Source organism: Myxine glutinosa, chromosome 6 (assembly GCF_964187855.1).
Source record: "Myxine glutinosa chromosome 6, kmMyxGlut1.1, whole genome shotgun sequence".
NCBI lineage: Eukaryota > Metazoa > Chordata > Myxini > Myxiniformes > Myxinidae > Myxine > Myxine glutinosa.
In genome coordinates, this window is record NC_136266.1 from 130,798,316 (window position 1) to 130,820,672 (window position 22,357).

Genomic DNA, 22,357 nt, shown 5'->3' on the forward strand with positions numbered 1-22,357 from the left:
TAAAGTAAATAAATAAACAAATGTTTTATCATTGCGTGGCAACATTTTAAACTAGAACAGCACACGGGAGAGAGCATACCTCCGCCTGACTGAACAGTTTACGTTTTGTATCCACCGATAGGCCGGATCTGCATCCAGACCCAAATCAAAATCTCATCGGCTTTTTCTTGTCACCTAACCAACGCATCCACCAAGTTTTCTCATTAAATATCCCGCTACGTATAGTTTTTGGCCCTATCTCTCAATGGTGAAGAATCACTTAAGAAATTAAATAATTGTCGTATCCGAATCCATATTCAGATCTTCACCGAAATTGAATCAATTTGTCCGTGTCACACACCCAACCTGTCTACCAACCTTTGTCTGAATCCGTCCACACCTTTTTGAGATCTCCTGCTATGTATCGTTTTTGGCCCTATCTCCCAATGGTGAAGAATCACTTAAAAAATTATATTAGCCGGATCCGAATCCGGATCTTCACCAAAATCTAATCATTTCGTCCGTGTCACATACGCTACCTCTCTGCCAAATTTCGTCCAAATCCATCCACAACTTTGAGATGTCTTGTTCACAGACAAACGCACAGACAGGAGTGAATACATAACCTCCATCCACCTTCGGTGGCGCAGGTAAATATCAAAACAATTAGAACAGTTTCCCATTTTGTTCAATATATTTCTCTTCATAAGCAAGCAAGACTTGTGCCCTAAGGAACGAACAACGATCATCAAAAAAAATGGCCTACAGGTTTCTCACAAAACTGACAAGTAGACGTCATGTCTTATGCACAAGTATCAGGGTCTTACCGTAAACAGCAGAAGCAACAGCATTGCCAGGGGAAAGCACAGATTGCGCTGCCAGCCAGATGCCCGCATTCGCCGTTCTGTGGATGCACGACACCCAGCTTGCAATAAAATCCTTGCAAACCAAGGAGGTTTACATTTTTAGCTCACCTGGAACGACGTTTAGATGAGCTTATGTTTAGATGAGCTCAGTCCGTCCGTCCATCAACACTTCCAACTTCTTCTCTGAAACCGCTGAAGGGATTGTGACCAAACTTGGCACAATGATATTTGTTGTGGTGTGACGAAAGTTTGTTCACAGCATAAAAAAATAAAAAAAAATAAAAAAAATCGGAGTTTAAGGGCTTTACAGTGGTCAAAGTGGGTCCAGCTTTGGCCCCCCAAAATAGGAATTTGCTTTTTCCTCTGAAACTACAAACACTATTTCGAAGAAACTTGACCACAACCTTCATCACCTGTGATGTACCAATGTTTGTTCAAGGCATTAGAAAAAATGGGGTTCTGAGGAGGGAAACAGGGTTGGGGGTTAGGGGTTGGGGGGGGTGCCCCCTAAAATAGGTATTTTTTTTTGTTTGTTTGTTTAAAGTCAATCCTGACAAATCGCACACTCTTACGATGTCTCTCCGAAAAGACCGACTGGACAACCCTCCCATCCACTTTCTGAATAACCCTCTCCAAGAAGTTCTGTCACTCAAGCTTTTGGGTCTCACTAACTGCCATGATCTTTCCTGGGAAAACCACATTTCCAAGCTGGCCTCCAAAGCCAGTCGCCGACTGGGCATCCTCCGTCGTGCGAAGTCCTTCCTTGGCACACCTGAGCTCCTCACCACATACAAGGCTTTCATCCGCAGCTCAATGGAATACTGCTCTCTCCTCTGGTCTGGTGCTCCTGCTTCACACCTAGCTCGTCTTCACGCTGTTGAAACCAAAGCGTTCAGAATCATTGGAATCTCCCGCGATGACGCTATCTCCGAGGGCCTTTCACTTACTCACCGCAGGCAGGTTGGTGGTCTTTCCGTCTTCTACCGACTCCTCTCTGGCCTTGCCCCCCCCTCCCCCCAGCTCTCTCTGGGCTCTGTCCCCCAAATATTCCTACAGGTCGCACCATATCTGCCTGCAACCCTCAAACTGCCAAAATCAAGACTCTCTGCTCACCTTCACTCCTTCATTCCTCTTTTCTCCTACCTCTGGAACAAACTCCCTCACTCTCTTCAATCCCACTCCTCCCTCCAGGTCTTCAAAACAGCTTTTCACCACCATCTATCTTCCCCCATCCAAAACCTTGATCTTTTCTACCCCCGCTAATTTCACCCCAAATCCACTTTTTTGAAATACCAACTTCTTTCCTGGAAGTCCTTGGTGCCCTTGTGTTTTATACTTCTCCCACCCCCCTCCCCCTTCCCACGCCTCCTCCCCCCAAGCCCTCTCCCTCCCACACATCTCCCGATGTCCCTGCTCTCAAATGTTGTGTTTGTGTGCTTCCTCTTCTCTCCCCATCTTGTCTACCGCTCCCTCTTTTTATATATTTTGTTTGTCTGCTTGATTTTTTTTTTGTGATAAATGTTAGCTCTTTCACGAGCCTCGATTCTGTATCCCAAAAAAAAAAGAAGAAAAAAAAAAAAGAAGTTATGATTATGTTAGTATGATTCTACATGGTGCCCTGTCTTCTAGCAACCATTGAAATTGGTTTAAAATACCTTTAGTCAGTGCAGTATACTGTTTATTCTACCAGGTGAGCACCAGGGGTATTGCCCCCATGTTTCAGAGATACAGTGCTGTATATCCTTATAATTAATAAAAGTTAACAATTAAAATAATGAAAAAAATCTTTGCCTTTTGCTCACCATGACAGCAAAGAGTTGTTAGTGAAAACTCAAACAAGGCAGCAGGTTGGAGTACCACATTCAATTGTTGATCTTTATACATCTTAACCGCTATGGAACAATTATTAGTTAATGTGTGATGCAACTCTGGATCGCTTTTGACTTTTCCACTTCAGGATCATTTTCCCCACTTCATAAAGCTCCACTCTTGTGCAGATGCTCGTCAATGAATGCAGTTTCTTTTTTAAACTGAAGAATTCATCAACATCCATTTTATTCCCTCCAAAATAGATTTTTCATCATTTACAACTCAAATAGCAAGTAAAGTCAAAACAAGCAATCTGGCACAACCACAATTCTCAAAAACCCTTCAGATTAGAACATTCATTTACTCAAATACTGATGTTCGTGCTAAGCTTCTGTTGATTACCACAAAGGCTAATCAGCTATTTTGATACCAATCAACAGATAAGCTGAGCTACACAGTTCTTGTCAGAGGCGGTTATTTTAATCCAATGTTTGTGTAGTTCCAAAATGAACTAGCCCAGAGGGTTAGCCCAGAGGGGTAGCCCAGAGGTATGTGCACTGGCCTTTGAGCTGTCTCGCCTGGTTCGAAGATCAGTCCAGCTATAAACAGTTATCCTGGGTTTTCGAGGAAGGGCGAGGCATCAATAGGGTGCTGCCTTCATATGGACGTTAAACCGGGTGTCCCATCTGTGAGCATTATTTGATGGATGATAAAGATCCCACGGTGCCCTTCATGAAGAGCAAGAGAACTGTTGCCAACACCCTGAACAAATTCCAAATTCCTGCCAGAATCTACAGGGGGCACTGCATCACCTGCACAGCTATGCTCCCAGCAATGCTGGTTTGTATGAAAGAACAGAATAGTTCTCAAGGCAGACATTCCCCTCTTTCCACACAAATGGTTGGATCGAGACACCACATCAGATACAATTGTATCTACATACAAGCGTTACATTCTTGCATCAGTCTGTACAGGGTTACAATAGGGTTCTGTACCACTCTGTAATGCAGTGTGTATATATATATATATATTGTTACGGACCCGGGGGGACGGCACTCCCGTTAGCAAGGGGGGGTTAATCCCCTTGTCCTATTAAGCTGGCCATATCCGCCGGTCCTGGAGCTATTACGTCACTTCTGGTCAGCGCTGAATAGGGTAGTAGACCATTTATTCCTATGACCTAATTATCAGCGCCTTCCGGTAAGCGAGGAAATGAGCCCCGCCCGAGCCGCGGCTGTAATGGACACGCCGAGCGAAGCGAGCCACAACTCAGGCCGTTAAAAGAATAAACCCGATTATAGCATTGGCCGAATCGTGCCACAGGTACTCAATCGAAAGAAAGGACGCAGACGATCGAATAAGAGAAAACCCAGAAAATAAGAAGAACAAACAGTGGGTTTATTAACTATATACAAAAACCCAAAGAAGAGGAAACGAAAGTAATATACAGAAGAAGAAGAGCAAAAGGACACAGGGCAAGCCTTAAAACAATCTTATATTATAACCCCGGACAAACAAACAGACTTACACGACAGGGAATGACAGGAAAGAATGGCTGGAAGGAGGAGAAGGTCCAGGCAGACGGTAGGGCGTTAAGGTCCGGCTCCAGGAGTGGGCTCGCGTCGTGGCGGGAAACCCTGGCAGGCAGCGAGCGCGTATCGTGGACCGCGAGCGGACGTTACATATATCGGGGAAACTGGGATACGGCATACGTAATATGTGGCTCGTGCCAACGCTTTCTCTCTCTCTCGAACAAGGTTCGTATCATCAACGGTCCCCTGCGCAGTCCGTTACCATCAGCAGTTCGTGGCACAGCTCGTACCAAAAGCAGTCCGTGGCGCGCTCCCAGCTCTGCTCCAGCTCATCGACCCGAACTCCTTCTCACCTCATCTGCTGAAGCAGTCCCTCGCAGCCGCCTTTATTGTCCGTTGTTGTATCAAGCCGCCGGCTCCGATGACACGCCTACCGGTCGGCTCACCTCGGCGCTGGTTGGCCGGCAAGGGCTCGCTGGCTCCACCTCTGATGGAGTTCACGTGCCACACCTTGTTCTTGTGGTCCCGCCCCCTTTTTCCTCGGCTTGAGACCGCGTGCGTAATGGCGGCTTTGTGCCAGCAAACAGCCCAAGGCAAATGGCAGCGAACGCTATCCTACTGTTACTGCACTTTGACGAGCGGGAGAGATGATTGGGAATATTGAAAGGGGCCTATCTTATTTGATTAATGCAATGCAGATTCAACTATTGGGAACAGATCCTTAACTGAAACACATAATGAAATAACTACAGAGAGGTCCTATGGTTCTCCACGTGTTGTACATGGACTAACTAGGGTGCGATCTTTAATAAAGCCAATCTATGGGGATATTTACAGGGGATCATTTATAAGGGAAACATTTACTAAAATTTACTAGTGAAGGTTCTAAAAACCGTAACAATATATAGTATGTGTATGTGTGTATATATATATATATATATATATATATATATATATATATATATATATATATATATATATATATATATATATGTATATATAGACTACCGGTCAAACTTTTTAGAACACCTCAATTTTTCCAATTTTTATTGAAATTTACGCAGTTTAATGTCCAGTGAATAACCTGAAATGGTACAAATGTAAGCAGTAAAGCCGTGCTCGAGGTTAAAAAAAAAGTTTAGCTTCGTAAAAACGGGGAAATAATGTAAATGGCACAGTTATATTGTAAAAAAAAGGCCTTCTTCAGGGAACAAGTAATGGGTTAACAACTTACAGCTGTTCTGCAGCAATGTAAGTAAATTCAGCCTTGAAAGTTGATGCAAACAATTCCTACAGGTGTCCCAACCTCTGCTGATTACTTGACTACAAACCCCCTGTCTGTATAAAAGCAGTATTGGAACAGACTGTTATTACACCCTCTGAAGCATTATTTGGACAATATTGCACTGCAGGAAGTAGTATATTGGAAACAGAAGAAAACTCTGACAGGAAGAGGTCTGGCAGACCCAAAGCCACAACAGAATCAGAAGACAAGTTTCTGAGAGTCAACAGCTTGCGTGATAGGCGGCTCATAGGACAACAGCTTCACGCACAGCGTAACACTGGTCAAAGTAAGCAAGTCTCAGTTTCAACTGTGAAGAGAAGACTTCGAGCTGTAGGTTTGACAGGTCGAGTGACAGTAAGAAAGCCATTGCTCAGATGGAAAAATAAAAGGAGGCTTGTCTGGCCCAGTGGACTACTGAAGACTGGAAGAAGGTCTTATGGACCATTGAATCAAAATTTGAAATCTTTGGTTCATCACGCAGGGATTTTGTACGCCGTCGAGTACGCGAAAGGATGGTTCCTCAGTGTGTGACACCAACTGTCAAACATGGAGGGAGGAAGTGCGATGGTCTGGGACTCTTTTGCTGGATCCAGAGTTGGCGACTTGCACAGAGTGACTCGCACCCTGAACCAAAACGGCTACCACAGCATTTTGCAGCACCATGCAATACCCTCTGGTATACACCTAGTTGGTCAGGGGTTCATCCTACAGCAAGATAATGACCCTAAACACACCTCCAGGCTATGTCAAAACTACCTTCGAGGAAAATAATAAGACGGTAGGCTTCAAATCATGGAATGGCCAGCACAGTCTCCAGTCTTAAACCCCATCGAGCTGGTTTGGGATGAACTGGACAGAAGGGTGAAAGCAAAACAACCTGCAAGTGCAACACATTTGTGGGAACTTCTGCAACAGTGTCGGTTATATCTGCAAAAGGTGGCGACATTGCAGAGTCAAAAATTAAAATTAAATTTTGTTAAACAAAATGATTCTATGATTTCTTTTTTATCTCCAATTGTTTATTTGTTCTATGCTTAATTTCAGAGTACATTGAGACATTAAACTGCATAAATTTCAATAAAAACTGGAAAAATTGAGGTGTTCTAAAACTTTTGACCGGTAGTGTATATATATATATGTATATATGTATATTTATATAGTATGTGCGTATATATAGTACAGAACAGAAAGAACCACCTTTTGAGGCCATTTCTCCCCGTGGAGCAGGGGTTGGCCATTTTCGGGCACCGTGGTCCACTTTTTGAAGCAATGTTTTATGGCCGGATACCCTTCCTGCCGCCAACCCTGTTGGTCGCCTTTTGCGACACACAGGGAATTACCAGTGAACTGGTACTCAATTTGCCGACCTCGGAAGGATGACAGGCTGAGTCAATGCCCCTGGCATCAACTCAGCGATCGACCGGGATTAGAACCCAGGATCGTAGGAGCGCAAGCCGGCACCCGAACCGCTAAGCCAACACCAAGTAAAAAAAAAAAAAAAAAATTAGATAAATATTGTTGCGGATATGGGATTTGCATCCATCCATATCCGCTTGTAAATATTCCCCTATTTCCTCAATACTTCCCAACTATCCCCAATCCCCCATTCCCTAGTCCCATTTTCTGTAAACAACACTCTGTAGACCCGACCTCCCCCTATTTCCCCCATTAAATGTCGTGCCCAGGTTCACCACATCTCATGTAAGACAACTATAGGACATCTTGCTAGTTATTCTTAGTCTATGTCAGTTAAGGACTCGTTTCCATTAATTCTGACCCTTCGTTGCAACAGAATGTGATTGTATGGCACCGTTAGGAAGTTTAGGACCTCCCAATACCTCCCCGCAGCTCTTCCTCACGGTTCAGCAACAACAACAACAACAACAGCAATGGCAGCGGCGTGCACAGGGAGTGCGCGTCCTCACTCCGGCTTGGTTGGTAGGGGGTGTTGGGAGGGCACGAGGCCTTCCCAACGAGCCGCCATCGAACATGTGCTCGACGGGGTTACCAAATAGGGGCTCCCTGTCAGCTCCTCGTCAAGGGCGGAGCCCGGTAACCCCCGCACCCAATGGAAGCGGCGGACCGGCCCCAGGGGGGCGGAGCCAACCAGCCGAGGGCGTGTCACTCCCCGCTGAGCATGCGCAGGGAGAGGGAGGTGACGTCAGATGCGCGCTGAGCTTGGAGCAAGCAAGACGTACCCTCCGAGCGCTGTGAGGCCTCCCCGCATCTTCTGGACTGGACCGTGCTTTATCCTGTCCCCGAGCCAAGGTGCACCTTGTGCCATCGAACTACCTGTCCCTCCCTGCCATTAATCCCTGTGTAAGCAGCCTTGTTCCGTTTGTCTGTGGTCTGTCTGGGAAAAGATAAGATTGTATTTAAGTGCCCATCTCTTCTGTGTCTTTTACCTCACTCTGCCGTGTAATCTACCCCCTTTTCTCCACCACTGTAATTATACCCTCCTCCGGAGGTCTTGAGAACTGTACCCCTTGCGTCGTTTCCTCTTTCCCAGTCGTCGTGTCCTTTCTATCATTGATTTGGCATAGCGCGATTTGGTCAACGTCTGGGTGGAATCGGGGTCTAGTCGGGGAATAACTGTTCGGTCGCGGCAATACCACCGCTCGGTAAATAACATCTAAACCGCGTCCGTAACAATTGGTGTCGGGAGTGAGATACGGACCCGAAGCGCGCTTAACGCGCTCAAAATTACAAGTAACCAAAATTTGATTTTGTTTTACAAAAAACCCGAATTTTGAAAGTCGCGCTATGGGAGATCAAGACGGCTGGGTTCCGGTAGAGGAGAGTGAGGCAGGGTCGATCCAGGACCAAATTGAGGGACATGAGGAGAGCGAAGCAGTGAGGGCGGCAGGTTCGCAAAATGGCGTCCTCGCGCACGAGGTTACGGGCGCGCAAAATGGCGCCTCGCACATGGCTACGGCGACCGCGCCCGCGACCGTAGCAGCGCCGCTGGTGGATTTGAACCTTTTTTTTATACAAATGAAGGCCCTTATGGACAAGAATAGCGAAGAAATGGAAAGCAGAATGATGGGGGTAATGGGGAACCGGATGGATGCTCAGAGTGAGCAAATGAGGGCTGATAGTGAGCGATTGGGGGGCAGAATGGGGGGCAAAATGGGCGAAATGGGGGAACGGCTAGAAGCTAAATTAGAGGGGTTAGACAATGGGATAGAAGGGGTGAAACATGGGTTAACGGGGGTAGAAAACAGAATGGCCGCTCAAGAGAATCAAATAGAAGGGGTGAAACATGGGTTAACGGGGGTAGAAAACAGAATGGCCGCTCAAGAGAATCAAATAGAAGGGGTGAAACATGGGTTAACGGGGGTAGAAAACAGAATGGCCGCTCAAGAGAATCAAATGGAAGGGATGAAAAAGGGGTTAGAGGGGTTAGAAAACAGTATGGAAGGCAAATTGAGGGACATGAGGGACCAAGTGGAAAGGGAAGTTAAAAAATGGGGCAGCAGATAGAGGGGGTCAGAATGGGGGTAGAAACTAAATTGGATGCTCACAGGGAGGAAATGGAGCAGATGAGGGTGGCATCTGGGCAGGAGATGCAAGTGATGGGAGAGGAGATCAGAAGAGGTGTGAGTGAGGAGGTCGGAGGAGTGCGCGAGGAGGTGAGGCACTGTGAGGAGCGCATGGAGAAGGAGGTGAGAAAGGGGACTGTAAAATTGCAAGGTGGTATAGAGGAGTTGACGCTGGGAGTAGAACAACTGACAGTGGGACAAAAGGAGTTGGGGGAGCAGGTTCAAAGGAACACTGCGGTAATAGGAGGGTTAAAAGCGACACAAAACGACCTAAAAAATGACTTGATAGCGACACAGAGGCAATGTCAGATGGTACGTGAGGGACTGACAACGAGGTTGGACGAGGTGACACAGGTAATGGAGACGAAGGACCGGCAGGTGAGGCCGCACATAGAAACGGTCAAGGTGGCCTTAGAGGACGAGCTTGAGGAGACGCACCGGGAAATAAAAGAGGTGAAGCAGAAATTAGAAGAAGTGGAAGAAGGGGTAAGCGAAATTAAGAAGCGACTGAGAGGGGATAAGAAAGAGATCAAAGAGGAAGTAAAAGAATTGGTCCAAAGTCTGTGTTCGGATCGTGATGATGTGCTCATTAACCGGATGAGGGATTCGCAGGTGATGGGGGAGAAGCGAAGAGAAAGAGGACCCGGTGTAAGTGGTGACCAATATGGTCGTGCGTATGATGCGCCAGGTGATTTAATGAGCTTGGGGGGTCGAGATGGACCCGGGTGTTCGTGAGAGGCCGTTGGTGAAGTGTGCGACAGGTCTGGTGTGCGAAAAAGGAGGTGTGCGAGAAAGTCCGACTCTGGGGTGTGTGAGGAAAAAGTGCGCGCCAAGGAGTGAGTGCGCTGTCGAGAGTGAGTTGGTTGTAGCGCGTGTGCGAGGGAGCACATGGAAGCGCGTAGTGAGGAGTGTTACAGAGGATGTAACGAAAGAGTGTACGCCTGTGGTGAGTGTTACGGCGGAAGTAACGGGAGAGTGTGCGCAAGAGGATGCGCGAGAAAAGTGTGTAACGGACGGGTGCATGAGGAAAGAGTGCGCTGTCGAGAGTAAGGGTGAGTGCGTGACCGAGAGTGGAGGTGAGAGTAGTAAGAGTGACACGGAGCATGAGTTGGTTGTGGCAGGTGAGAGAGGATGTACACCTGGAATGGAAGGAAGCACACCTGGAATGGTAGAGCGTGTGTGGGAATGCACGCTGGAATTGGTCGTGAGGCACGTGGTTGGGTGTGCGAGTGAGAGCACACCTGTGATTGTCACAGAGGAGGTGATCGAGGAGGGGGCGCGAAGAGGTGTGTTGGTGAGGTGTGCAAGCGACGAATGTGTGCCAAGGTGTTCGGTGGTCAGGTGTGTGACCAAGTCTGTGAGTGGAATGAGTGTACCTGGGTGTGTAAGAGAAGGTGCAATGACCAAGAGCAGGGAAACGGCTGGATGTATGAGCAAGAAAGGGGTAGCGTATGCGTGTAAGCATGCAGGTGAGGCATCGACGGTAACCGGGTTAGCGGTTAGAGCGACTTATAGCCGAAACGGGCCCTCGGTGCGTGCCGGGCTTCGCGTGCCGCGAGAACCAGCGGGATCCGAGCCACGGCGGGTTCGAAAGGACCGCCGTACGTGATCCACGCTGGGCCTCGCTTGGAACGGCCGCGTCCGTGCTCCACTAGGCGGAGCGGGCAGCCCGATAGGAAGGGTCGTCATGGCGACCACTTTTTATTGAGACGATCCGGCAGGTCGAGATCGGGCAATTGGATGGCTCCGCGCCGAGGTGGTGCGTGGGATCTCGGCACGGGTAAGCCCCCGTCCCTGCACCGAGTCCCGGACGCATCCAGCCGCCGGCACCAAAGAACCCGCATTCATTGCTCGGCTTTACGAAGCCGGGCTGTGGAAGTGAATTGGCGCACCGAGAGGCATTAGTAAGTAGACTGTAATGACGAGGATAGTGTTTTGGCCCCGAAATTAGAAAAACAAAATTTGATGATTGGCAAAGGATTGGCAGTAATGATTGGCAGATGATGGGTAGTGATTGGTAAATTTTTGATTTGATGAAATTTGATGTGCAAAATTGGTAGTGGGAGAGGCCCGATGTGGTGGGATGGCAACTCTGTCATCCCTCACAAACTGGGGGCAAATGCGCTATAGATTATGGGGTGTATGGCAGTGAAAACTAGCCCGGGTGGGTTAGGATATCGTGTGTAGGGATCTAGCGAAGATGACATCAGGTAACGTTAAGGTTAGTTAGTGACAAGGATACCTGTAGAGGGGACGCAGGTAGATTAGAGTGGATGATAATGACGAGGGAGCGCAATAGTTTAAAGGGACGACTGGGAAGCGCAAGTTTCAGAGGGGAGTAGTTAGATGAGATGATGCTGTGTGAGAACTGGACAGGTGTGTGGAGCAGTGTATGAGTAGTGAGTGTTGTGGATCAGCGTGAATGCACTTGGGGGAGAGAAGGGTGCAGGCGGCACCAAGTATGAGAGCACAGGTGTGCAAGTACAGGTGTGTGGAATATATGGAGCAGAGAATGAGTGGTGTGGAGAGAGTTAGAGTAAGTGGTACGGAGTGGTGTGCATGGTGCGAAGGTGTGGATGGGGGAAGAGTGGACCCCTTTTCACGAGTACCCGGGGAGGGTAGTTTAAAGAATAGTTAGAAGGTATAGGTAAATTGTGGTTGGATATTGGCATTTGTGGTGCGGTTGCAGAATGGTATTGTGGATGGGTGCATTGGTGTGGTGAAATTGGCTGGTCGTGTGGCCTGTTAGTATGAGTGTGAATGGTTGGGCACTCCGCCACTGTTAGATGTCGGCCAGGTGAGGCCGCAGGTGGGCTCTGGGAGCCGTTAGTGTCAGTGGGTGCCTGAGGATCCCGGGTGTGGATCGGGCAGCCCGTGCCAGAGAGGGAACTGAGGGGGTGAGAGTGCGAGAGGGCCTTCCCCAGTTAGTTAGGTTAGGGTGAGGAGCAGGTGAGCTCGGTAGGCAACAACAGTGGTGGAGGTGTGCAGGTGGGCGGACCAGCTGGGAGCGTCACACGACCCAGCCACCGAAATTGTGCGGGGGCACCGAGTGTTGAATTGGGGAGTGAGACCCAACTTGATGGTGTGCACCACAGATGGTCAATGGGATTTTGGTTCTTCGAACCACATAGAGTAATGAGGGCCAATGGTTTGGCAGGAGAAAGACCCCGGGTAATGTAAAGTTGTTAAAGTCATTTAGGAAATAGTTAGGATTGATGAACCTGTCGCACCATACGCAGCCACTTACCTGAGGTGAGGATGATGACTCCACACCTGTGTTTTCTTTGTTTTGTGTTGCAGGAAATGAGAATTGCTGTTTGGATTTGTGAGACGCATCACGACGTGGATAAGACATTGGGGTGATTCCATCTCTCCCTCCTTAGGAGGGACTGATGATGAATTGGTGATGGCAGATTTTGATGTTGAGTTGGAGATGGCAGATTTTGATGAGAGTTGGAAATGGCAAATTTGATTGGTTAGGAGGGAGAGAAGACGAATTTGGTTTATGGGAGGAACGGGGAAGACAGTAGGGACGTTGTTGATGTGTAAAGTAGATGTTTATGGGTAGTGTTGTGTTTTGTGGATACAGTAAGGGGTAAGGGAGGGGCAATGTAGGTTACCTGGTGGGGGGGGGGGGGGGGGGCGTACGGTAGGAACGTACCTGTCTCACCTGGTTCCCATGTGCCCCCAGTGTGCATTACCTTGTATTGGGTGCACTTTTGCGCCCTTACCACCTTACTCACTTGTCTTCTTTTGTCTCCCACCTCCGAGGATCTGGCTTTGGGGCAGAGAGCGAGGAGAGAGAGGTGCTGGCTCCGCAGTTGTGGGCCTGTACTTCCGCTGCTTGCTGCCTGGATCGATACACCATATGGACCGCAATTTTTGTGGCCGCCCACAATGGACCGCAGTTCTTTTGCGGTCAAGCACCACCCGTGGATGGACCTCTGGGTCAACGTGGCACCTATGCCATACAGGTGAACCACTTTTAGTTGGCCCCCCTGACGGCCACAATTCAGAAATGGACGCGGTTGGCGCCTTACTTTATTTCTAAAGAAGCCAGAAGGCCAAGTGCACTCCATGAAGGCAAGGCCAGCGGCAGAACATCGGCCGGCTGCGACACCACCGGTGACCATGGACACTTGATGGTGCATTGTTATTGAACACTTTATTGGTGCACCGGATGGTGCTGACTGTGCGTAATGGGGTGGTGCTTTTGGTGCTTGGACGGGGTGCTCTGCACATTATTAAAGGCCGTAGGGCCACAGGGCACTCGTGGGTTGGTGTATCGATGCTGGCATGCGTGCTCTCCCTATGCATAACATCTGCATGTGTTCCTCAAAGAACAGGTCCTGGATCGTAGTGTAAATATCAGTCTTGTATAAATGATGCTCCCTACCGGCTGTATGTTTAGTTTGAGGATGCTTTCCGCAATTCGGTTATCCTGTGGGTGTGTTTCTGTTAGGAGAAGGGTGCAACGTCGCAGGGGGACATATTTACTCATTTGTGAACATCTGTAAAACTGTCGCACTAAGGGTTGAGTTAATAGTAGAGGGAACTACATCTGAGTGCCACACTAAAGTAGGTAAAAATTTATCGGGTCGGGACGCCCCGAGGTAGAGAAGGGTGCAATGTTGCGGATATGGGATTTGCATCCATCCATATCCGCTTGTAAATATTCCCCTATTTCCTCAATACTTCCCAACTATCCCCAATCCCCCATTCCCTAGTCCCATTTTCTGTAAACAACACTCTGTAGACCCGACCTCCCCCTATTTCCCCCATCAAATGTCGTGCCCAGGTTCACCGCATCTCATGTAAGACAACTATAGGACATCTTGCTAGTTATTCTTAGTCTATGTCAGTTAAGGACTCGTTTCCATTAATTCTGACCCTTCGTTGCACCAGAATGTGATTGTATGGCACCGTTAGGAAGTTTAGGACCTCCCAATACCTCCCCGCAGCTCTTCCTCACGGTTCAACAACAACAACAACAGCAACGGCAGCGGCGTGCACAGGGAGTGCGCGTCCTCACTCCGGCTTGGTTGGTAGGGGGTGTTGGGAGGGCACGAGGCCTTCCCAACGAGCCGCCATCGAACATGTGCTCGACGGGGTTACCAAATAGGGGCTCCCTGTCAGCTCCTCGTCAAGGGCGGAGCCCGGTAACCCCCGCACCCAATGGAAGCGGCGGACCGGCCCCAGGGGGGCGGAGCCAACCAGCCGAGGGCGTGTCACTCCCCGCTGAGCATGCGCACTGCGCAGGGAGAGGGAGGTGACGTCAGATGCGCGCTCAGCTTGGAGCAAGCAAGATGTACCCTCCGAGCGCTGTGAGGCCTTCCCGCATCTTCTGGACTGGACCGTGCTTTATCCTGTCCCCGAGCCAAGGTGCACCTTGTGCCATCGAACTACCTGTCCCTCCCTGCCATCAATCCCTGTGTAAGTCAGCCTTGTTCCGTTTGTCTGTGGTCTGTCTGGGAAAAGATACGATTGTATTTAAGTGCCCATCTCTTCTGTGTCTTTTACCTCACTCTGCCGTGTAATCTACCCCCTTTTCTCCACCACTGTAATTATACCCTCCTCCGGAGGTCTTGAGAACTGTACCCCTTGCGTCGTTTCCTCTTTCCCAGTCGTCGTGTCCTTTCTATCATTGATTTGGCATAGCGCGATTTGGTCAACGTCTGGGTGGAATCGGGGTCTAGTCGGGGAATAACTGTTCGGTCGCGGCAATACCACCGCTCGGTAAATAACATCTAAACCGCGTCCATAACAATATATACATACACATACAGTCACGTGAAAAAGTAAGTACACCCCATGTAAAGTTTTGACTTTTTCAACATATTTCAACATACAGCTATTTGATCTTCATTTCAACAATATTGATAGATAAAGGTGATATAATATAACAAATATCATGAAACATTTACATTTTGTAGTCCATTGTTTCGCATGTGGAAAAAGTAAGTACACCCTTGGCTCCAAGAGGTGGTATTGCCCCCTTTGGCAGAAACAACCTCAAGTGGGCGTTTCTTATAACTGTCTACCTGTCTCTGACATCGACTGGGAGAAATTTTTGCCCACTCCTCCATGCAGAATTCTTTCAGCTGTGCGATGTTTGAGGAGTTTCTTGCATTCACAGCTCCTTTCAAATCCCCCCACAACATCTCGATGGGATTTAGATCCTGGCTTTGACTTGGCCATTCCAGAACCCTCCATTTCTTTCTTTTCAGCCATTCCTTGGTGGATTTACTGGTATGTTTAGGGTCATTGTCATGTTGCAAGGTCCACCTTCGGTTGAGCTTCAACTTTCCGACAGATGGCCTCACATTATCCTTAAGCACCCTCTGGAACAATGAAGAATTCATAGTGGATTATATGACGGTGAGCTGCACAGGCCGTGATGCAGCAAAGCTGCCCCAAACCATAATATTTCCCCCACCATGCTTTACAGTTGGTATCAGGTTCTTGTGGTCAAATGCTGTCTTTAGTTTTCGCCAAACATGCCTTCTGGCACTGTGGTCAAATAGCTCTACCTTTAACTCATCTGTCCAGAGCACATTGTTCCAGAAGTGCTGGTCTTTGCCTCGGTGCTCATTGGCAAACTTTAGTCTTACCCTGATGTTCTTTCTGGACAGCAAAGGTTTCCTCCTGGCACACCTCCCATGTAGATCAAATTTGTGCAGCCTCTTTCTAATGGTAGACTCGTGCACTTTGACATCAGAAGTGGCAAGAGCTACCTGTAGGTCGCGTGATGACATTCTGGGGTCCTTAGAGACTTCTTTCAGCATCTTGCGGTCTGCTCTCGGGCTGAACTTGCTGGGGTGGCCTGGCCTGAACAAGTTGGCAGTTGTTTGGAATCTTCTCCACTTGTAGATGATCTTCCGGACAGTCGAATGATTGATTTAAAATTGTTTGGAGATCTTTTTAAATCCCTTCCCAGACTCGTAGGCATCTCTCACCTTCTTTCTGAAGGCTTCAGAGAGCTCTTTTGATCTAGGCATGGTGATGCCGTACACTTCAACAACAAAGAGCAAACCAAACTAAATGTCTGAGATTTAAATAAGACAGGTTCCTCCAAGATCCTCTCTGACGATGTTCTAATCATTTGCACCTGAGATGGTGCACCTGATTCTAATTTTAGGTATTTGAAGTAGTGATAAATGTAGGGGTGTACTTACTTTTTCCACATGCGAAATTTGCATTTGTGTTTATTAAAATTATACAATGGACTACAAAATGTAAATGTTTCATGATATTTGTTATATTATATCACCTTTATCTATCAATATTGTTGAAATGAAGATCAAATAGCTGTATGTTGAAATATGTTGAAAAAGTCAAAACTTTATATGGGTTGTACTTACTTTTTCACGTGACTGTATATATATAAATATTGCTACGGTTTTGAGATTGGCACATATTGATCATTAAAGGTTAAAGGGTTGCCCCCCATAGTTAGTCCACGAGCAACAAGTAGGCCACCTTAGAGTATTAGTTATGTCATAGTATGTGTAAGTATAGGCCATTTCCACTAGTAATATCTGTGTTGTGTAAAGACATGAGTTTAGGTCCCTTCATTTTTACGTCCACCCTCCAAGTTCCACCTCCATAGGCATAATTGATCCCGCACCCCATTTGGCTGATCCCTCAGTTTGTTACGCTTTGGCTACCCGCAGCATTTATTACGCTTTGGCTGCCAGCAGCGTTTGCTGCCCTTTGCTCGCTCACTAATCGAGTAACACGAGGTAGGCCTAAGAGGGAGGAGCGCGGGGTCGGGGTGGGGCGGCGTCAAGGCAGCGCGTCAGAGGCGATGACGGTAGGGCCACCAGCCAACCAGGGCTCTAACGGCATGGCGTGACAGGGCGTGGTAAGGCGCGTCTGGTAAGTGCTAGAAGGTTCGCGGGGCGTGCCTATAAAAGTCTGCACAAAGCCCTTGAACAGGACTTGCACAGAGGATTTGTTCCAAGGAGCACGAGAGAGAGCACGAGGGAGAACGAGGAGGACTGATTGGCACGGGAGAACTCGCAAGGGGAAAGCACACGCGAGAGGACTGTGAAGAACGTGATTCGCAGCGCTCGCTTTGGGGGCATTACACTATATCTCAGTATAACGTACGCGCCGGTGGCGAATATAGCCTATTCAGCCACGCAAGTGAACGCGGCAATAGCCGCCAGTGTTAACCGCCAACCGCCAGAGCCCAGACCCTACCGTTCGCCCCATATTATCCCGTGTGCGCCAAACGACACACGGAGAGCTCCTGCCCCTCTACTTACCATCTGCCCAGGACGAACCAGAGGCCGGAGGGAGCTGCACGAGAGCCATCCCTGGACGTGGTGAACATCATCCTGCAGCTGCAAACCCTGTGTGAGTGTGTCTGTGTGTGAGACGGGCCCGTTTGTTCTGGGGATTATGTTAAGACTGTTTTTAAGGCTGCACTGTGTACTCTTTTCTCTGAATCATTGTAAATAGTGTAAATAAATCCTGTTATTCCTTTCTTCCCAATTTTATCGCCTGTGTGATTTCTCCATTGGCTAAGCGTGGTACGAGTAAGATCGCTAGAACCGGGTTCACCAACTAAACGGCACGGATCGCGTGTACGCACCGCTCGGCGTCTCAGCACACGTGATTCATGTGGGGCTTATTTCCTCGTTTAAGGGCAGCGCGAGTAATTAGGTAATAGTGATTCTAGTCCTACGACCCTATTTCGCGCTGTCCGGGAAGGACGTCATAGGTCCCGGGTCCCGTCGGCCAGTCAAAGACAAGGGGACTAATCCCCCCTTGGTAAGGGGAGAGGGCCGGCGCTGAGATCCGCAACAATATATATATTATATATATATATATATATATATATATATATATATATATATATATATATATATATATATTGTTGCGGATATGGGATTTGGCCTCCATCCATATCCGCTTGTAAATATTCCCCTATTTCCCCAATACTCCCCAACTATCCCCAATCCCCCATTCCCTAGTCCCATTGTCTGTAAACAACACTCTGTAGAACCGACCTTCCCCTTTTTCCCCCATTAAATGTCGTGCCCAGGTTCACCGCATCTCACGTAGACAACTATAGGACATCTTGCTAGTTATTCTTAGTCTATGTCAGTTAAGGACTCGTTTCCATTAATGATGACTCTTCGTTGCACCAGAATGTGATTGTATGGCACCAGTAGTAAGTTTAGGACCTCCCAATACCTCCCCACAATCTCATCTCCGCATCCTCCCATCATCTCATGGAACTACAACAACAACTACAACAACAGCGGGGGGCGGCGCGGCGACGGCGCGGGGAGTGGGCGTCCTCACTCCGGCTTGGTTAGCCGCCATTGCCCATGTGCTCCGACGGGGTTACCACGAAGGGGCTGACTGTCAGCTCCTCGTCAAGGGCGGAGCCCGGTAACCCCCCGCACCCAATAAGAAGTGGCGGACCGATTCCATCTGGGCGGAGCTAACGAGCCGAGGGCGTGTCACTCCCCGCTGGATATATGCAGCCACTTACCGGAGGTGACGTCAGATGCGCCCCCAGCTTGGAGAAAGAACGTCACCTCCTAGCGCTGAGAGATACCTCCCGCATCTCTGGACCGGACCGGGTCGATTCTGCCCCTGAGCCAAGGTGCACCTTGAGCCATCGACTACCTGCCCTCCCCTGCCATCAATCCCTGTGTGAGTCAGTCTTGTCCCGTTTATCTGTGGTCTGTCGGGGCTAAGATAAGACCGTATTTAAGTGCCCACCTTTCTATGCTGTACCTCTTGTCCGTGTAATCTAAACGTTCTGCATATCCCATATTATAACCTCCTCCGGAGGTCTTGAGAACTGTACCCCTGGTGTCGTGTCATTTAATCCTAGCCGTTGTGTCCTTTCCTTAATTGATTTAGCATAGCGCGATTCGGCCAACGTTCGAGTATAATCGGGTAAACTGTGCGAACACGGCGGCCATTCCGCTCGGCCCAGCATAACATCTCAATAAGTCGTGTCCGTAACAATTGGTGTCGAGGAGTTGGATTCGGACCTGGGACTAAATTCATTTAGCCCAAATTTTGGAACACCAATTGTACTATTAGAGTAACAATTGGTGTCGGGAAGTGGGATCGGTCCCGGAGCGCGTTTCACGCGCTCGAAATTATAACGGCGAAATTTGATTGTGTTTTACAAAAAAAATAAAAACCCGAATTTTGAAAGTCGCGCTATGGCAGACCAAGACGGCTGGGTTCCGGTAGAGGAGAGTGAGGCAGGGTCGATCCAGGACCAAAATGAGGGACATGAGGAGAGCGAAGCAGTGAGGGTGGCAGGTTCGCAAAATAGCGTCGTCGCGCACGAGGTTTCGGGCGCGCAAAATGGCGCCTCGCACATGGCCACGGCGCCCACGCCCGCGACCGTAGTAGCGCCGCTGGTAGATTTGGACCTTTTTTTCATACAAATGAAGGCCCTTATGGCCCAGAATAGCGAGAAAATGAGGGAGGAAATGAGGGCTCAGAGTGAGCAATTGGGAGTAATGAGGGACGAAGCGAGGGGTACCGGTGAGGGGTTAGACAATAATTTTAAGGGATTAGACAAGAAATTTGGGAAATTAGACAATAGATTAGGGGAAATACAGGAGGGGTTAACGGGGGTAGAAAATAGAATGGCTGCCCAGGAGAATCAGATAGAGGGAGTGAAAAATGGGTTAGAGGGGTTAGAAAACAGGATGGAAGGCAAATTGAGGGACATGAGCACCCAAGCGGAAAGGGAAGTTAAACAAATGGGGCAGCAGATAGAGGGGGTCAGAATGGGGGTAGAAACCAAACTGGATGCTCACAGGGAGGAAATGGAGCAGATGAGGGTGGCATCTGGGCAGGAGATGCAAGTGATGGGAGAAGAGATCAGAAGAGGTGTGAGTGAGGAGGTCGGAGGAGTGCGCGAGGAGGTGAGGCACTGTAAGGAGCACATGGAGAAGGAGGTGAGAAAGGGGACTGTAAAGTTACAAGGGGGCATAGAGGACCTGACGCAGGAAGTAGAACAACTGACAGAGGGACAAAAAGAACTAACGGACCAGGTAAAGAAGAACACAGCGGTAATAGGAGGGTTAAAAGCGACACAAAATGACCTAAAAAATGACTTGGTAGCGACGAAGAGGGAATGTCAGATGGTACGTGAGGGACTGACAACGAGGTTGGACGAGGTGACAGAGGTAATGGAGACGAAGGACCGGCAGGTGAGGACGCACATGGAAACGGTCAAGGTAGCCTTGGAGGACGAGCTTGAGGAGACGTACCGGGAAATAAAAGAGGTGAAGGAGAAATTAGAAGAAGTGGAAGAAGGGGTGAGCGAAATTAAGAAGCGACGGAGAGGGGATAAGAAAGAGATAAAAGAGGAGATAAAAGAATTGGTCCAAAGTCTGTGTTCGGATCGTGATGATGTGCTCATTAACCGGATGAGGGATTCGCAGGTGATGGAGGAGAAGCGAAGAGGAAGAGGACCCGGTGTAAGTGGTGACCAATATGGTCGTGCGTATGATGCGCCAGGTGATTTAATGAGTTTGTGGGTCGAGATGGACCCGGGTGTTCGTGAGAGGCCGTTGGTGAAGTGTGCGACAGGTCTGGTGTGCGAAAAAGGAGGTGTGCGAGAAAGTCCGACTCTGGGGTGTGTGAGGAAAAAGTGCGTGCCAAGGAGTGAGGGTGCTGGCGAGAGTGAGTCGGTCGTAGCGCATGTGCGAGGGAGCACATGGAAGCGCGGTGTGGTAAGTGTTACAGAGGGTGTGACGGGAGAGTGTGCGCAAGAGTGGGCGCGAGAAAGGTGTGTAACGGACGGGTGCATGAGGAAAGAGTGCGCTGTCAAGAGTAAGGGTGAGTGCGCTGTCAAGAATGGAGGTGAGAGTAGTAAGAGTGACACGGAGCGTGAGTTGGTTGTGACAGGTGAGAAAGGATGTACACCTGGAATGGAAGGATGCACACCTGGAATGGTAGAGCGTGAGTGGGAATGCACGCTGGAATTGGTAGTGAGGCACGTGGTTGGGTGTGCGAGTGAGAGCACACCTGTGATTGTCACAGAGGAGGTGACCGAGGAGGGGGCGCGAAGAGGTGTGTTGGTGAGGTGTGCGACCAACGAATGTGTGCCAAAGTGTTCGGTGGTCAGGTGTGTGACCAAGGCTGGGAGTGGAATGAGTGTAGCTGGGTGTGTTAGAGAAGGTACGACGAGGAGCATGGAAACGGCTGGATGTATGAGCACGAAAGGGGTAGCGTATGCTTGTAAGCATCCAGGTGAGGCATCGACGATAACCGGGTTAGAGGTTAGGTCGACTTTTAGCCGAAGCGGGCCCTCGGTGCGTGCCGGGCTTCGCGTGCCGCGAGAACCAGCGGGGATCCGAGCCACGGCGGGTTCGAAAGGACCGCCGTGCGCGATCCACGCTGGGCCTCGCGTGGAACGGCCGCGTCCGGGCTCCACTAGGCGGAGCGGGCAGCCCGATAGGAAGGGTCATCATGGCGACCACTTTCTATTGAGACGTGCCGGCAGGTCGAGATCGGGACATTGGATGGCTCCACGCCGAGGTGGTGCGTGGGATCTCGGGCCGGGTAAGCCCCCGTCCTTGCCCCGAATGCGGGACGTATCCAGCCGCTGGCACCAAACAACCCGCATTCATGGCTTGGCTGTACGCAGCCGAGCTTTAGAGGTAAATTGGCGCACCGAGAGGCATTAGTAAGTTGACTGTAATGACGAGGATAGTGTTTTGGCCCCAAAAATTAGAGAAAAACAAAATTTGATGATTGGCAAAGGATTGGCAGTAATGATTGGCAGATGATGAGTAGTGATTGGCAAATTTTTGATTTGTTGAAATTTGATGTGCAAAATTGGTAGTGGGAGATGCCCGATGTGGTGGGATGGCAACTCTGTCATCCCTCACAAGGTGGGGCAAAGGAGCTATAGTTTATGGGGTGTATGGTAGTGAAAACTAGCCAGGGTGGGTTAGGATATTGATAGGGATCTAGCGAAGATGACATTAGGTAACGTTAAGTTTAGTTAGTGACTGATACCTGTAGTGGGGACGCAGGTAGATTAGTGTGGATGATAATGACGTGGGAGCGCAATAGTTTAAAGGGACGACTGGGAAGCGCAAGTTTCAGAAGGGAGTAGTTAGCTGAGATGATGCCGTGTGTGTGAGAATTGAACAGGTGTGATTGCACAGGTGTGCAACTGGACAGGTGTGTGGAGCAGTGTATGAGTAGTGAGTGTGTGGATCAGCGCGAATGCGCTTGGGGAGAGAAGGGTGCAGGTGGCACCAGGTGTGAGAGCACAGGTATGCAAGTACAGGTGTGTGGAATATATGGAGCAGAGAATGAGTGGTGTGGAGAGAGTTGGAG

The 22,357-nt window shown here is 49.0% G+C and overlaps 1 protein-coding gene across 5 annotated transcripts in view; it reads right to left on the reverse strand.

The window, feature by feature from the left end:
• The window catches only part of LOC137430303 (protein LMBR1L), a 119,211-nt gene that overhangs the window by 17,270 nt on the left and 79,584 nt on the right, over positions 1 to 22,357 (reverse strand). For all 5 annotated transcript variants that reach the window (XM_068121080.2, XM_078780543.1, XM_078780542.1 and 2 more), the window contains one exon: positions 807 to 883. In XM_068121080.2, the coding sequence (XP_067977181.2) occupies positions 807 to 883 (77 nt within the window). The remainder of the gene's footprint in view (positions 1 to 806; positions 884 to 22,357) is intronic.